The sequence below is a fragment of the Schistocerca nitens genome, chromosome 6 (genome assembly GCF_023898315.1).
Source record: "Schistocerca nitens isolate TAMUIC-IGC-003100 chromosome 6, iqSchNite1.1, whole genome shotgun sequence".
NCBI lineage: Eukaryota > Metazoa > Arthropoda > Insecta > Orthoptera > Acrididae > Schistocerca > Schistocerca nitens.
This window is the reverse complement of record NC_064619.1, coordinates 36,266,546-36,285,198: the sequence shown is the minus strand read 5'-3', so window position 1 is coordinate 36,285,198 and position 18,653 is coordinate 36,266,546. Positions and strand designations below refer to the sequence as shown.

The following is an 18,653-nucleotide window of genomic DNA, read 5'->3' as shown; positions in this document are numbered from 1 at the left end:
CTGTTTATCAATAAATTGTTTTCTTTGAGGTAATTCATAACTGGAAAGCAAAATTAATATTGTAGCATACGCTGATGACATTGCATTATTATCTGACAGTGAGAATGATTTGAAGCTTCTTACAGCACAATTAATTAAAGCCACAAATGGCACAGGCCTCCAGCTGAATACAGACAAAACAATGTACTTTATCTTATCCCGCTATCCATCAAATAATAATGTACTGCAAATTAATAACACAGCTTTCACAAAGACAAATGAATTTAATTACCTTGGTACAATAGTAACCTCTGACAACTCCATAAAAATTGAAATAGAATCACGAATTCAGAAGGCTAACAAATGCTACTATAGTCTCTTGACAGTTTTCAAAAGCAAGTTAATCTCTAGGAACACCAAACTACAAGTATACAAATCATTGATTATACCAGTACTCACCTATGGATCTGAAACCTGGACTCTCACAAAAAAAGAGGAAAACAGATTAAGAGTATTTGAACGAAAAATTTTGAGAAAAATATTTGGACCCATAAGAGATAGGATCAGTGATGAATGGAGATTGCTAAATAACAATGAAATTTACAAATTATATAAAGACTCCGATATAGTGACCAAAATTAAAGCCAAAAGACTGAAATGGATAGGGCATGTCATCAGAGCACCACCAAACAGGACCATCAAGAAAGTGACTGAAGAGATTCCCACCGGAAGACGACCTCTTGGACGCCCACGCATGAGATACTTGGACAATATTCAAGACGATCTCAGAAAACTAGGACATGACAGACAGTGGCAAATTACTTGTAAAGACAGAGCAAAGTGGTTCAACATTGTCCATTCTGCAGCAAAAAGCCTTCATGGATTGTAATGCTTAATAATAATAATAATAATAATAATTCATAATGTTCCAGAATTCGACAGCAAGATTAATGGAATCATCTTATATATCAAATATCACTCTTTATGAGAGAATAGAGCCACATATTGGCTTTTATATGTCACAGAAGATGGTTTAATGTTTATAAAAAATGGTGTCATGGTTTGTTTCCAGACTTGGAGTTTGAAACAGATGTTCAGTCCTCAGCACCGGAGCCTGCACTGTATGAAACAGCTTATGTAACTTCACACAAAGGCAACTGTCGAGCGGGTGCTTTCAGTGCTGATGGTCAGTTGATTGCCACGGGTAGTGTCGATGCTTCTATTAAGGTAATGTCGTAATTGGTATGTTGCATGTATTCATAAAGTACTAATGTTTCATAAAAAATTGTTGGTGGCTGTGCCATAATTAGTGGGACTAATGGTGTACTTTCAGGTGTTCATCCACATTGTGGATATGTTCTTGGTGAAGTTTGCCACTGTTTGCAATTCATGACTTGTTGTTGAAGGTGGATTGTTAGTTGTTAAGGAACTTGTAGACACACATTGAATGTATAGTGTAGCGGGAGGTAGTGCTCAGAAATCCAAACAAATGTGCACAGAAAGTTTTGCAATGTACCTTGTTGTATTAGCTAAAACTTTTGAAAGATTCTACAGTTTCACTGTGACTGTGACTGTGTTGTTATACATATATATGATACTTTATAATAACTGTGTGGCTGAAATGGAGTTATAGTGACAAACAAAATATTTTATGCAAGTAAGACTGCTTCAGTGGAACCATGACTTATTTTATTGATGTTTGGAGTTGTGAACACAACTATAAAGGAAACAATGGAAGAAATTTATTAAATTTATTGATTTGAATAGAAGCCTATGAGGAATAGGTTCAAATCAGAGAGAGCTCTCTACAGAAGAGTTGTGTATTACAGGACGTGATGTTAGATTGGTGGGAGAATATTCTTCGTTAAGCACCTGCGAACTTGGCAGACATCATCGTGAACAGTGGTCATGATATACTTCTACATTTATACACCACAAGCTGCCATACAGTGACTGGCAGAGGGTGCCTTGTACCACTACTAGTGATCCTGTCCCACTCGCAAATTGAATGAGGGAAAACAACTGTCTATATGTCTCTGTTTGAGCCCAAATTTCTCTTATCTTAACTTTGTGGTCCTTATGCGAAATATACTTTAGCAGAAGTAGAATTAGTCTGCAGTCAGCATCATGTCAGTTCTCTAAATTTTCTCAAATTGTTCCTCAAAAAGAACATTGTCTTCCTTCCAGGGATTCCCATTTGAGTTCTTGAAGCTGTGGCAAATAACATTTTTTCCCCTATATTAACAGGATATTTCGGAATTATACAACTCCCCATACAACGTGAACTGCTGGAAGGATTTTTAACTGCTGGAAAGCAACTAGAAATATAGCTGTGGAGTGCAGTTAGTCGAGAGCATATTTCAAGTTTGTGTTTATTAAATACTCAGAGAAAGATAATAAAAGAGAGAAATTTGAAAAATTTAGCCAGATGTGTTCTCTGAAAATAAGAGAAACCTTCAGTTTGCTTATTGTTGAGGTACTAAATCACTTGGTGTAATTAAAATTTCCCATCGCATTGTTCTTCAAAACTTGATTTCATCTTTGATTTTATAATTTTGCTGTAGCTTCTACCTCATCCAATTTTAACTGATTCCAAAAATAGTTCTGATGTTTCACGTAACATTTAATACCAAGTTTCAGTGACAATTTTTATTATTATTTCAGATTTTATCATTATTTATGAGCATGAGTTATTCTTATAATGTGTACAGTAAGTTGCTTATGTCACTATTCAGTTGTCATCCCTGGTTCATCATCTCGAGCACTCAGTTTAGGACTCTATGCAATCTATAAAATTTTGACTGTAAAGGTTGAAATGAGTGAGGTGGTGCCTTGGTAAGACATTGGATTCGCATCTGGGAGGACACCACTTCAAATCCCCACTTGGACTTCTAGATTTAAGTTTCCTGTGATTTCCGTAAATTGCGTAAGGCAAATATCAATATGGTTCCTTTGAAAAAGACTTGACTGATTCCCTTCCCTATCTTTCTCCAACCTGAGCTTATGCACTGTCTCTCATGGCCTCTTTGTCGATCGGGTATTAGATCCTAATCTACTTTTGTTTCTATGAGTTTAGGACATATGGTACTTCATATTACGGTAACTGTGAGGTACAATTGTTTGGGTCTTCCAAATTGTTATCCTGTAGTTTTTCAGTGAATGTTCATAATTTTGTGAAAAACAGTTTTGACTCTGAAGTGCTGGAAGCTTAGTGGCTGTTGTGTGTCTGAATTCTGGAATTCTAATAATTCACCAGCTTCCCTTTCATATTTATTTGAAATCTTTAAATTTAGAGATTACCAGTCTTTATCAGTTTGCAGGTATTTTAACAGAATCTTCTGTTGGTTCTTGGTAGAACAACATTATAATAAATGAAAAGCACCAGTTTGCTTTTGTTCTACAGTATTACTGGGACAAAAAGCAAAGTCAACACAACACATTTCGTTTAACAAACAGTGTTTGCAACACAAAATTACACCAAAATATATCTCTATAAAGTCTAGAGGAACCTCTGCCACTGCAAATAAAGCCACTCACGTCACAAAATACACGTAGATAAAGGAGGAAATGAAGAAATGGTATCTTGTTCGTAACAACATGTGTACACATCTAAATGTGGTGCGTATGGCAATTACATCGAAGTTACACCCCTGTGACTTTGACGTTTTCGATTGCGAAGTTTGTCAAAGTGTAAGTGATCTTATTCAGGATATATTTTTGTGGCAGAACAGGAAATTATCTATGATTAGGAAAGTGAGTGCACCTCTAACCTCAAATTGCAAACAAAAGTATTCCCAATGTATAATTAACCTATCGAACTTGGTTCTGTCTCCAACTGAACAAAAAGTGCTTGAGAAAGGTTTTAAATATGCTCCTCCCCACCCTCCATCAGAAAAACAACTGGATGTTATGAAAGTAGGGATTGAATATGCTCTAACGAAAGACACCACTGAAATATATTTAGTTGCCAGTGCACTAAAGAATGAAACCAGATTCATGTGTAACATCCCATGGTCTATTGACTTTCACACCCTAAAGTCCTTAAAACAGAAATTACAACACCAAGATATCATTGTCACAAAATCTGATAAAGGCAACAGTATTGTACTTTTGAACAAACGTGATTATGTGGATAAAGTTAATGATTTCCTGAATACCACAGGATTCCAAGTCCTTCCTAAAGATCCTACTAAATTATTCAAAGAGGATGTTAAATATTCAATCGATTCATGCAAAAGCATATTCTCCGAGTTTGAAGCAAAACTGTTAAGTGATATGAACCCGGTGCCTCCTAGAATGTGTGGGTTTTCTAAACTGCATAAACAAAATGTTCCTATTTGTCCAGTTATATCATCATTCACTGCTCCATCTTACAAACTAGCTAGTAAACTGGATGTCCTAATTAAGAGCAAAACTAAATTCAAACCAAAGCATGGTATTTCAAACTCCGTGGACCTAGTAAATAAGTTAAAAGGTATATCCGTCTCACACAGTGATAAATTAGTATCCTTTGATGTCTGCAGTTCGTTTTCCTTCATACCAGTGGTGGAATGCATTGATATTCTGACAGAGCTGATGCACAAGTCTAATGTCAATCCTGTGAAATTGAATGACTTGAGAATGGCTACTCAGACATGCTTGGCACAGAACTATTTCCTTTCAAGGGACTCTTTATAAACAATTAGATGGCTTAGCTATGGGTTCCCCTCTTAGTCCACTGTTGCCTGAAATATTTATGGACCATTTTGAACAAAATCTTCTAAAAATAGAACGTTTGAGTGCAAATATCAAATACTGGTTTAGATATGTAGATGATGTGCTGTGTATGTGGGCTGGTACTACAAGACAACTCAACACATTCTTGAAAAACCTAAACAATCAACATAAAAATATTCATTCTCAATGGAGATGGGTAACAAATCCATAAAATTCGTAGATCTCACCATTGACTTTAGTACACGCACACATTATTTCAAAATTTACACATACAGTAATACCTTCTTGCTCACAACACCCTATAGCTTACAAACATGCAGCTTTGCACTCAGTGGTACACCGTCTCATATCCATCCCCCTGTCCAGAGATGATTTTAAAGCAGAGTTAGATACAATAAAATTTATTGCCACCACCAATTGCTACAGTCCATTCTTATTGACCACATCTTGCACAGGAAACAATAACGGAAAATTGTACCCCTCTTCTATGCCCCACCTGCTTCCCCATCCACTGTCTGCAACAAATGGTGTACACTACCATATCTAGGTGAGGTATAACGGATTGTAGCCAAAGCACTGAAAGCCTGCAAGTATAGTCTTTCCTACTATGTTAAGAACACGACAGCCCAGTGTATTTTTAATAGCGAAGATAAGATCCAGTTATTAGGCAGCAGTGGGGTATACAAAGTCACCTGTTCTGATTGTGACAAATTTTACATTGGTCAGTCTGGCAGAGACATAGCAACTAGACTGGCTGAACATGAATGCAGCTGGAGGTTGCAAAATTCTGACTCCGCATTTGCTGAGCATGTACTGAGTGAGGGTCACAACTACCAGCCAGTGTCCCACGTACTGCACTTAGCAAACAAAGGCCATAAACTCAACCTGCTGGAAGTCCTGGAAATTAACAAACATCTAACTCACAGTCCAGATCTAATTGTAAATGACCAGACACAGCTCAATACTTCCCTTCTCCTAAACTTCATATATTCATCTCTGTTGTTCATTATTCCCACACTGCCAGTTCGTACGTATTCCCATTTTCCTGTATTCATTGAGATCTTTTGTTTTATTGTCTATTGTCTATGTGTTTCATATAGGCTGTAGTTTCAATTGTTAAGCCTTTCTTTTAACTGGTACTTGTATTATTGTCCATGTTTAACCCCTCTTGTAGTTGTCTCATCAAATATTGTTTATATTTTACTTGGTTCATTTATTTAATGCAAACTGTTACATAGCCACAGTTTTGAATATAATGTTAATGTTAAAATGCAGTACCACCACATTCTCAAAGATTGCATTATGTTCCCTCAAACTCCTCCATTTTCCTGCATTTGTTTATTTCTGTTTGTCTTACTGATATTGCTTAAGTTCGTTATGTATTCTGTAGTTACATTTATAATTATTTCTTCTTTTAATTGGTTTGTGTATCACTCTCCATGTTTTATGCCTCCTAATGTAGCCTTGTCAAGTACTAATTTTATTTTATTTTATTAGTTTTGTTTATTAATAGAAACTTTTAAGTAGGCATGCTGACCCTATTTTGTGTTAAAGTTTTCCTGTGTACTCCACTTTATTTATTTACAGTTCAATTTTTTACTTTTTGATTGCATTACCACCACACTGTCAAAGATGTTACTTACTGTATGTTTCTGCTTCAGTCTAGACGTGTTACTTCTTTTCCAATGTTGTTTGCAAACATTGTAACTTCTTTGGTGACGATACTCAGTAAATGTCAGAAGATGGCCTTGTAAGCCAAAAACCAGTTAACACAATAAAAATTAATACTGTAGAACAAAAGCAAACTTGTGCTTTTCATTTATTGAAGATATTATGCTCTGGACTTTCACTAATATTTTTCACATCTACACGTATATAAATACACTGCCAGCTATTGTACAGTTCATGCCGGATGTTACTTTGTAACATGGATAATCATTCATTTCCTCTTCCACTTGCAGATGGAGTGAGGGAAAAGTGATTGCCTGTATGCCTCCATAATAGCCTTAATCTCTCTTATTTTCTCCTTACTTTTTGAAGTCCATCTGGAGAAATAGTTTTATGTTTTCCATCACAATGTCGGCTGCAGTTCTTTCCATTAGTGCCTTGTTTGAATTTATAACAACTCCTGTACAGGCAAAGGGAGCGACTGATACTTTCTTGTTTTCTTGAAGAAGGATTATCCACAAGCAATGCAAAACATTTCATGTTGTTGAAGCATGTTCCTGAGTACAGAACTAATGAAGGACTTTTGCATTTGATACACTCAGAGACTCCCTATTGCTGTTCTTTTTATACCTTAATACGTATTGCTTAACATTCTGTTAGTACTAATCTGTTTGTAAAGATGTTTCACTAAACTCTGCACACTGCTGAAAGAATCTTTAGTATTTCTTTGTCTGTGTTGCTGAATTTGAATTATTGTAGTTTTACCTTGAAATGCCTTTTTTTATATGTGCTGCTTTCAATGAACATGTCTGAACAAATGAGTATTTTGCTACAGGCCTGTTACATGCCGCTTTTAATGTCCTGAGCTCATAATGTCTCAATGTCACTGCTCAATTCATGCTGTAATTTCATTGTTTCAGTAAATTTTGCAGTTCACGATAAGATTTTTGATGCATAATGAAACTCAGTGTTCTTCTACCTTCGTGTTTTACTCACGTTTGTTCAGTTATCAGCACATGGGTGGATGACTGTCTGAACCTAGCGCACTGAAATCTCAGCTATATTATTGCACATTAATTGTGTTACAACTGGTTTCATTTGTTGAACATCTTCAGATTGCCAATTTTAGACTTTTCCATTGAACGGCAAAGGCTGCTCATTTTTGCTTGGTTTTCATTAATTTTTAACATTACTATCAACCGCAGTTTTCAACATGATCAAGATTCTTTCCTGTCTGTTTGACAAAGCAAAAACAAGCATCCCTGGCGGTTCAATGGACAAGACTGCAAGGTGCGTTCCATAAGTAATGCGACCAAATTCATAAAAAATCATTTATTGAGTATATTCGTACAAATAATCAAAAATTTTCAAAATAGCACCCTTCTGGAGGCGGTGTTTCCATGCCTGGAAGGCATTGTGGAAAGCCTTTTCCGGAATGACCTTTAGAGCTAATGTAACATGCGCCTGGATGGTTTCAAATGTGTCCCAATGTTTTCCTTTCATGACTCCTTTTAACCGAGGAAACAAAAAAACTCAATGGGAGCAAGGTCAGAAGTGTAGGGAGGCTGGGGAACCAATGGGGTCTTGGTTCTGGCCAGGAAGTCGTTGACAATGAAGGCGCTGTGAGTCGGCGCATTGTCATGGTGAACTTTCCACGTGTCCATGATGTCGCTTCGGCAGTGCAAGACCCTCCTTTTCAGTCTTTTGAGCACTTCCAAGTAGAAAGCTGAGTTCACTGTAGTCCCGGTAGGTACGAATTCGTGGTGGACAATGCCTCTGATGTCAAAGAAGACAATGAGCATGGTTTTGATGCTGGACTTGCTCATGCGTGCCTTCTTGGGACGGGGCGACGATGGGGTGTGCCACTCTGAACTCTGCCTTTTTGTCTCAAGGTCAACTCAAAAATTCTCGACTCATCATCAGTGATAACTGAGTTTAAAAAAATGAGGATCATTTTCACACATTTCCAACATTTCTTGGCACCGAAGCACTCGCAAGTGCTTGTGTTCGTCGGTCAACACTTTTGGGACGAGTTTGGCACACACCTTTCTCATGTTCAAATCTTCAGTCACAATGTGGGAAATGGTTGTTTTTGACATGTTTAGAGTTTGTGCTATCAATTGAAGGCTCAGCCATCTCACAGAGTTCAAACAATCGCACACAAGCGTCACATTTTCGTCAACTCGTGCAATTGATGGCCGTCCACTGCGAGGTTCATCGGTGATCTCCTCTCGGCCCTCCATGAATGACTTGTGCCATTGGAAAACTTGTGATTTAGACAAGCAATCAGTCCCAAAGGCATGCTGAAGTAATGGAAATGTTTCGGTGGCAGACTTCCCAACTTTAACGCAAAATTTGATAGCATACCATTGCTCTACAGAATGATCCATTGTGCCATGTTACATAAACTCAAAACGGGGTTGACGGAAACGCATGCCCTGACTCTCCAGCAGCTCGCATCCGAACGAGACAAAGAGCGTTTTGAAGCTAACACCCCCCTCCACTTAGCCCAGCCAGTTACAACATGCTGTGGTGTACCGTTGCATCAGAAAAAAATTGGTCGCGTTACTTATGGAACGCACTCTGTAAAACTGGCAACATGAAGATGTTCAAGGACTGAAACCAGTTGTAACACAATTGATGTGCAATAACGCAGCTGAGGTGGTTTTCATTCTAGATACACACAATAGACTCATTGTCGCATCAAAATTAATGAAATTCATTATCACCCCCATGCTTGAAACAAGAGCCTAGAGCTGTAAACACAGACTTAATATATGGATGTGTAACCATAAGGGTTGTTAGCCTAAACTGAAGTTGCAACCCAGTACATTTCGGTGCTTCCTTTACCTCTGCCTGAAGTAATTGTCCCTATGTATTTCTCAACAACTGTCTCGATTAATTGCCAAAAATTCTTTTTCCAACAATAATGAAGGAATTTTTAGTTTTAGCTTGAAATGTATGTAATGTTTTACCGAACAGTGTAAATTTTCAGATATTTTGCACAGCATATCATTCCAAAAATGACATGGGTTGAAGAAATCTTTAATGTTCTGCGTCAGTCAGACTGCATATTTTTGTAGACACAAGTATAAATATGAAGATTACCAAATATGGCACTTAAGATTCACAGACACGTAAACATCATGCCCGCTTGGTTTGATTCTTTCAGCCATTGGCAGCAAAGGAGATGTGATGTCATCTAGATATGTTTGTGGTGATAAAACACATTTATTTAAACATTTATTCAATATTAATTTTACTATTTTGTAAATAAAGAATGTGGTCACAACATGAAATGTTGCATAGGATAGGACCTAGGTTGGTTTGGATGATATCAGATGCCATGTTGATCTGCATGTTTGCAAAACTAAACTGCTGTATGAGATGTTTTTCATATTTATACATACGTACTACAAAAATATGTTAATTGATGCACTACATTAAAGATCTCTCAAAAACGCGCCATTTTTTTGTACAGTAAGGCAGGGATGGCCAAGAACGCGGCACGTGTGCATGCACGCATGCCGAGCTTTCACACGTGTGCGGATCGCTCCCTTCTGACATCATATGTCCCCCACTACCACACCAGGTGACTGCGCCCTCATGCGCGGAACTACGAACACGCCGCACGCGACAGTGCATTCGCGTAAGGAACACCGCCCTGCTAGCATGTGACTTAGTTTCATATTACAACATTTGATAATATTAAGCTCTGTACAACACATAATGTTGAGCAATACTGAATCTTTGTTGGATATTCCTACACCTACAGAAAAATAACAATAACACTGGGTTTGAAACTGCATTACACCAACAATATCGTGCTTCTCACATCGTCACTCGTAAAATTCTTACAACATTTAAGCTGAGATATAGAAACAGACTTGAAAGTAGTCTACAGCATGCAGTATGATGTGGAATAAGTGATTCCAACTACATGTAAACCAAGCAAATTTTATATTCTGGAACTACTGTGCAAAATTTGCAATAACTACAATTCTCAACAAAACATATGACAAATACAACAAAATTATCACCATTAATTTAATTATTTTTGGTTCACTGTAGACATAATAAAGTACATATCCAGTACAAACTGACCGTACATGGACAAACGCAGACAGTTTCTCATATTTTCGTCTCTCAGATTGCCACGTAATCCTGACTTATTTAGTTTCATAATCGAAATAAACCTTTCGCACACGTAGTGTGCGATTTGCAGGGGGGGATAGGGGGATTCCCCCCCCCCCCCCCCCCTGCATCAGACCGTCCCCTCCTCTGGTTTTAGTTTATGCGTCCCAACCTGGGATGTTTATTTCCCAAGCACTGGAGTAAAACTTTACATATAATTTAAATTTGTGGAGCCGAATACTGAAAGTTTTTAATAAGTCTTACTATTAATACTATTAATATGTTTCAGTTTTCTATCATCAGAATAAGTACAGCTTTTCACAAATGTGCCTTTACTTTTTGAATTCCCCTTGTATACCTGTATGTAGAGGATTTTGTAAATAAGCTTTACCTATAATGTACTTTTAAAGATATAACAAGGGATGGCTTTTCTGATAGTGCATATGCGTGAATAGTGAGTTTCGGCATTAACATCTATTTATAAATAGCTGTTTAACCATGCGTAACGCCACGGTCCAAGCTAGTAACATAAATAATTCTAATAACCCCCGAAGACATCCCCCCCACTGGTAAAAGCACAAATCGCACCCTGCGCACACATATGTCAATCCAAACACTGATATAACTTTTGCAGCTTCATTGTGGAGATGGGGAAACTCTTCCCGAGGAAGACCTTTGTAAAATTCCTGGACAGTTTTTACGTAAAAAAATTTGTCCTTTAAACGGGAATTACACTGCAGATCAATCAATTCCATTTGCAAATGCACTGTAGTACTTTCAGCTGAAACGGCAAAGGGTCTAGAAAATAGTTCAAAAACAGATGTCAAACTGGCAGTGTCCTGAAAACGTTTAGAAAATTGTGCCTGTAGTTCCTCCAACTCAGAAACAAATTTGTCAGAAGTTGCGTTCTCTCTGACTTTAGAGAGCATAGGGCAATGGGCGGTATTCACTTTCATGAGTTGTTCCTTTCACAATGCGAGTTTCGTATTAAATGCATCCACTTTTTTCATCAGATCAGAAATAAGCTGCTACTCACCTTGCAAAGTCTTATTGAGAGCGTTCAAGTGTGCAGTCAGATCAACTAAAAAGGCGAGGTTTGCAATCCATTTTGGATTTTCTAATTTTGGCTCTGCCTTTCCTCTTTCCTTCAGGAACTCAACAATAGCGAGTTTTAAATTGAAAAATCTTTCTAGGCATGATCCTCGACTTAACCAACGTATTTCCCAGTGGTAAATAACATCTCCGTACTCTTCGTTCAGTTCCATGAGAAACTGTTGAAACTGACTGTGTACTAAGCCATGCGACTTCAAAAAATGTGCTATGGTGACTACCAACTTTATCACGTGCTCCAAATTTGCATACTTAGCACAAAGAGCTTCTTGGTGTACAAAACAATGAATTCCGTACAAATCTTCTGTCGATTGTCCTAGTTTTTTACGCAACAATGCTACAAGCCCATTTTGAGCACCTCGAATTGCTGGCGCTCCATCCGTGTTGACTGAAACTAACATTTTTCAATTCAGGCCAACAGCTTCAACTGCCTCTTCAACTGCTTTTAGCAAGTCAGTACCCCTCGTTGTGTGTTTCATTGGTACTAAATCCAACAGTTCTTCAGTCACGTGCAAATTTGTGTCGACTCCACCAACATAAATCGCTAGTTGTGCTGTGTCCGAAATGTCGGTCGACTGGTCCAAAGCAATCGAGAATGCAATAAACTTGCAGGCACTATCTATTAACTGCCTGTAGACATCCACTGTCATACCAGCTATGCGGCGAGCTATTGTATGTCTGGAAAGGTACCAGCTATGCGGCGAGCTATTGTATGTCTGGAAAGACTAATTTCACTAAATTTCTTTACATCCAGTGGCGTCAAGAGTTCCGCCACCTCAACAGTACACTCCTTGAAATCCCCATCACTGAAAGGCTTATTCGCTCTTGCAACTTTGAGCGCTATTTTGTAGCTTGCTCTTAAAGACAGGTCGCTACGTTCGGTTGCAGGCTAAAAAAAGGAAACAAAAATTGAGTGAACTCTAAATTCGAATTCTAACGACAAATATATACAAATACAAACATCAGAATCACAAAGATTTGTAAGTGGTACTCGCATTCGGTCCGTCTCGCTGCATAACACTATGTCTTCTTAATTCCGCCAACTTGTTTGATCTATCAACCCAACTAAATCATTAATATCTATTGCAAATTTGCGGTGCCCGGCGAGTATGCGACTGCATAATAGACACTGAGAATTTTCATCCTTCTCTTCAAACAAATATTGCAATTCCCATTCAGCTCTGAAGGCTCGTGACGTTTTGTCACTACCCCGCCTCTTTGTGAGCGTGTGTTCCATTGCAACAACCACTGTACACTACTTATAAACTTCCTACGAATCGCTAACAAATAGCGAGGAATAAACATGGCTGCCACTACGAATCAACTAATGCACCCTATGCTGGATGTAAAGATGTCGCATCGCACAGCTAGTTTAATGTCGTGCCGTGCCGAGCAGTGCCGCGAAAGACTGAGGAAAGCTGAGTAGTGGCGAGGCGGACCGAGCCCTGGACGGCACGCATGCAGCACATCTGTACACGCGTGCAGTTTGGCACGCCGTGGCCGTCCCTGCAGTAAGGTGTGCAAAAGTGCTGGGATATATCACATTGGTGACTAAAACTATTACGGGAATGTATAGCCACTGTTCTTTATGCAGGAAATCATCTGCTAGTTTGATTATATACAATTCTCAGTGTTCAGAGAAAAATTTTGTGACAATTCATAAAAGCTCACAATTTTGCAATTTCTGCAATAATCCCATCTTTCTCAGGAGAATTATTGCTCTTAGAGATGTTTACAATGCCCCTAGTCTATTCTGCAGTTGGTGCTTCTGAGTTTGGATTTGGTTTTTTCTGGTTCTGAGCAGGCACTTCACAGTTGTAGTTCTTCAAAGTATTTGGTTAATCTCTGACTTTTTTTTTTTTTTTTTTTTTTTTGCATCATAATTTATTACCTTTCCTTCTGTATTCTTGAAGCTAAAGTTTGGGGAGTTGTATCTACTTAAGTTAGTCTTAACTATTCTATAAAAGTCTCACATATTGTTCTTTCGGAAGTCCTCTTCTGCTGAGTCATGTGTTCTTTCTCATATTTCCTCTGCGGATTCCTGATAGTTTCAGCTGTGTTTCTTTTTAGTACTTGTTCTTTAGATTTTCTGGTGTTTCATGAAAACACCATTCAGCCCATGCTTTTTGATGCCTTTTGATTGTCTTACCTCTTTCTGCAGACCACCAGAAGGGTTCCCTAATTTTCTTGATGTGAACCATTTCTTTTGCACTATCAGTCATTGCTTCTTTTAAGTGTTGCCATCCATGATAATTCTTCTGATTCAAGGTCATTGTAAAATTTTTGGCAATTACAAGCTTCTCTGTCTCTAATTCGTTATAGGGTAATATTCCTAATTTGTTAGGCTCTTGGTAGGATTTTGACTTCCGTTTTGGAAGTAAGTGATCTGAATCTAAATTTGAACCTCTGAGGACTTTGAAGTTTTGTATCTCCTTGTTGATGGATCACAAGATTGCTGCATGATCACTTTGAAACTCTCCTAGTAGAACATCGGGTGATACCTATGTTTTTTGTTTTCTTTGACGCTGTTTAAATACTGTTAGATTCGTTATTGGATCATATTTCTTACACATTTTCACCAGTCATTCATGTTTCCAGTTAGTGTTGTTGTGAGCTGTAGTGCCACAATGATCTTTATGAATTTTATTACTTTCCCGAGTTGAGCAAAACTATGATAATATTCTTGGTAGGAATCTTTGATAGTGTCTCCTCCAAGTCTTCCTGAAATTCTTCTAATTTATCTGAGCCTGTTTTGTTAGTCTCATTTGTTGGTGCTCCATTTTAGGGAAAAAAGGAAAATTATTTTTGTATTAGGAATGCCCAGTTACATATTACATATTGATTTGTGGAGAATAAATGGAATGGAACTTAGTAATGAGAGAGGAAGAATTCAGCAATAGACAAAATAATGTGGATTGCAGACTTACTTATGTATCTTCATCATTTGTTGACTACGAGTTTTGATACCTTATAATTTCAAATTTTTGCCTTGCACACCTACAGATTTTGGACGTGGATCGTATGCTAGCAAAATCAGCGCCAGATGTTGCTGGTGGTGACACAGGTCCAGGAGGTGATCGTGGGGGTGGAGGCTCAGCGAGCGATTCACAGGGTCATCCTGTCATTCGCACACTCTATGATCACCTGGAGGTAAGAGCCTGCTACGCATTCCACATCAGTTTCATTAAATGTGTTGTGGGGAACATTGCGCAATTTCTCTTTGTTATTCAACACATATATGGAATATTTTAAAATAATAATGCTCTGTTCTGTTAACCCCTAAACACCTGAATAAATTTCTACCTGGAAGGAAAAAATAAAAAAAAAAAAAAATAATAAAAAATATAAGAAAATGTTGCTCTGGAAGTACTCAGGAAATGGCAGCATAGATCAGAAGCATTGGTAGCTTCGTGCGAGATCTGCACCTTTTGGCACTGGCAATCAAAAACAGTTGACTTCCATTTATTTGTGTTGCATTGGTGTGACGCGAATGCTTGACAGTTCACATTAAGCGGCTAAATAGAAAGATAATCTTTTGGATGTTACGATTTATTAGTTGTACTTGTCACAGGCTTTCCCGATGGGACATAAAAACGTCTGACAGGTGTTGCCCCCACAGCTTAATTTCCTAATGGTGTGCATAAAACGTTAAAGAAAATTGTTGCTGTAGAAATACAGATTCAAACTTATTTTTCAAGCTGCTGAAATCTCAGATTAATAAGGATTCTCCTCAGTGTTAACAGAAGATTCTAAATACAACATACTCTAAGTGATTTACCTACACAGCACAAATATCGGTGTGACACGTGCTATGGGCCCCAAATTGTCAGGGGACCCACAGCCACACTGCCGTTAGTGTCTTGGAACTTAAAATAATAAAATCATTTAAGATTATTTGCTAATGATTATTCAGTATTTTTAAAGCACCAGAAATAATAGATCCATAAAATAAGGGAAAGGCAACCACTTACCTATAGAGGACGGTGTGTGGTGCACAGAAACACGTAATAGAAAACAGTTAACTCTAGCTTTCAAGCTCTTGATTTTGTGTGTCTGTGTGCTTGTGTGAGTGATTGCGTACATTCTTACTAGAAAAAGAGTAATAGCTCAAAAGCTAATGTCAGCTGTTTTCTGTTGTGTTTCTCTGCACCACACACAGTCCTCTATTGGTAAGTGATTGCCTTTCTCTTATTTTAGATATATTTCCATCAAGGAACTTTAATTATTGTTAGAAATAATAGATCATTAACATAAAATTGTTTTTCCTTTTGTACATTTGAAATGTATGTTCATCTTAATTCTCCTGTATTAAAGAATATTTTACATAATTATTACAAGTTGCCACAAGTGTTTTATTTACACATTGCGAGGTCTGTTGTACGTATTATAAAACTTCTGTACAAAATTGTTGGCATAGGTTGTTTGCTTTACATTGTTAACAAAGCTTGCCGAAAAATAGAAAACTCTCCAGATATGACAACTTTTTATTTTCATTAATTAAGGTTGCTGATAGTCTGTCTCACTTAGTGCTGTTTTTGTGTTCCTTTTTTTATATTTCTGTCAATAATTTTAAAATCAGTCACAATATGCCATTACGGTATATGTTCGTGTAGAATGTTTGAAGTCATCTCTGTATAGTTTTCGCACATCCTTTAATTTTTAATCTATTTAGATATGCCAGTGTCTTCATTCTCCCCCACTGAATGTTGCAGTATTATATCTCTCGCTTCCGCCATTGAGCCCAACATAGATTGCATGCAGCCAATTGGTATGTTGCGACTGTTTTCTTTGTGAAATAGTCCTACGGGGTGGATTATGAAATTTTGTTGTTTCCTGTGGTCTAAACTTTGTAAGTTTATAATACTAATACATTTATATAAGTTTATAACTCTAAATCTCCCCATGAACCATAGACATTGCTGAGGTGGACAGCTGAAAACAAGGGAAAGTTTCAGTCATTATATTTTCCAAGTACATGCAGCTCATTATATAGCTTAATGATGACGGCATTGTGTTGGATAATATATCCCACAAATAAAATAGATAAAGCAGTCTTCCATTTGGATCTCCATACAGGAACTATCCAGGATTAATAAGGAAAAACAAAACTGGCATTCTGCGAACTGGAGTGTGGAATGTCAGATCCATTAATCAGGTTAGGTGGGCTAGATAATTTAGAAAAGAAAATGGATAGTTTCAGTTTAGATACAGTGGGAATTAGAGAAGTGCTCGGCAGGAAGAACATGACTTTTGATTAGATGAGTCCAGGATTTATCAAAATAAAATTAAATATGGGTAACACAGGACTAAGCCTAATAGCGAATAAGGAAATAGGAAAGTGGGTAAACTACTATGAACAGCTTAGTGAATGGATTACACAGGCCAACGAAAATTTTTTTAAAAAAACTTTGATAGCGGATCTTTATAGATTTTTGTGAGCTGAATCCAAATCTAGCCTTAGTTTTTTTGTTTCACCCATAGTTTTGAAGCAATATGCTTTTTATTATATAGTATAAAAATCCTATGCTATTCGGTAAACAGGAAAATTAATGAAACACTTTGTTACAACATAAGCATTGTTTGTGTTTACAGTAAGCTACTTAAAACGATCATATGTGTTAATAGAGGTTTCACTTGTCAGCTGGTTTGTATTTCCTTTCTCTTATTTCTTTGAAGCTTCTTGTGTAGCTTTTTCTACAATGAGTCGCTTGCTGAACTTCTTAGTGAAGTGACCAACAGTAGTCTCCCATCATTTTGGTGGCCCAGCGGCCTTGGTAGCGTTTTTCTATCACTTTAATGTCCTGGTAAAAATGCTCTCCTTGTTCCTCACTAACATCTCCCATGTTGTCCGGGAAGTAATCAAGATGACTGTTCAAAAAGTGAACTTTCAGGCTCATTAAACATCCTAGAGTTTTTTAAACTCCTTTAACACTGTTGCTATAATAGAAACATCTTCTGGGTCTTTTTCATGACTTGCTTGAATGATACCCATGCTTATTTCTCATTTAAGATCATTGTGGATTCAAAGTTAACATCAAACATCAATTTTCTAATGTCAGGTCCAACAAAGACGCCTTCTTTTAGTTTAGCTTCTGAAAGGTGTGGAAAATTTTGGCAGAGATACTTAAAACATCGTCCATCTGAGGCGTAGCGCCGTATAACGATCCTGCCTTGGAGGCGGTTAAGTGGGATATGTGTCTCAGAGCTGGATAGTGACAGATGGTGACGCGAGACTGGACGCGCACATAGTTTATGTATCAGCCGATAGAGGACAATATTGGATAGGGGGACTGTGATTTTAGTTTCGATTGTGCCCACTAGAGTGCACTAAAGTAATAGAATGTTTTTCATAAACTGTTCTAGTATTTTCATAAAGTGTTACTATGTCTTTTTGTGTATGTAAAATCTTATAAATGTGTTTTAGCAGTATGAATGATGTGTATGTGTGGTTTAAGGTTAATATGAAGATAATTATTTAACGAGTTATGTAGTGGGATTTAGTGTGGAAACATTTCGAAGAAGTATGGATGTGGACAAAGGGGATTTTTATAGAATATATTTGTAAAGTAAGTTTATGGCAAAGGGAAAGTTAATTCAGGTATAAATAACAGTAGTAACTAACTTTATGCATAAACAAAACTTCAGCATATTAGATAATTACATCGGTAAAAAGTGCAGTCGTTAGGTTTACTATTTTGCGATTGGTTATTGATGAAAAGCGTGGACTGACGTGGGAGAATATTGTTTTGCTATTGGCTGTTGAGTAAACTGACCAATGGTAAAGCAATATTCTTCGCGCGCTTTTCTCTGCTGGTAGAGAAGACTTAGAGTATTCTAGAGAAGAGTTGGAGCCTAGCCATGAAACAGTTCGGACGTGTGTAGTAGTAGTTCCGATGGAAACGATAAGTTGCTCGATCTAGCAGTGTTTCACACATCAAAAGGGTGGTAAAGTGACGCCATAATTATTCCGATGTGTGTGTAGAAATGTCGGAATTTTTAAGTGAATTTTGGGACGAGAAAAGGCATATATTCCACTTGGTGTATTG

General features: G+C 37.4%; 1 protein-coding gene across 1 annotated transcript in view; it reads left to right on the top strand.

Annotated features, from left to right (window-relative positions):
* The window catches only part of LOC126262459 (cleavage stimulation factor subunit 1), a 197,277-nt gene that overhangs the window by 37,090 nt on the left and 141,534 nt on the right, over nucleotides 1-18,653 (top strand). The window contains exons 3-4 of the mRNA XM_049959115.1: nucleotides 1,052-1,206; nucleotides 14,611-14,757. Coding sequence (XP_049815072.1) covers nucleotides 1,052-1,206; nucleotides 14,611-14,757 — 302 coding nt within the window. The remainder of the gene's footprint in view (nucleotides 1-1,051; nucleotides 1,207-14,610; nucleotides 14,758-18,653) is intronic.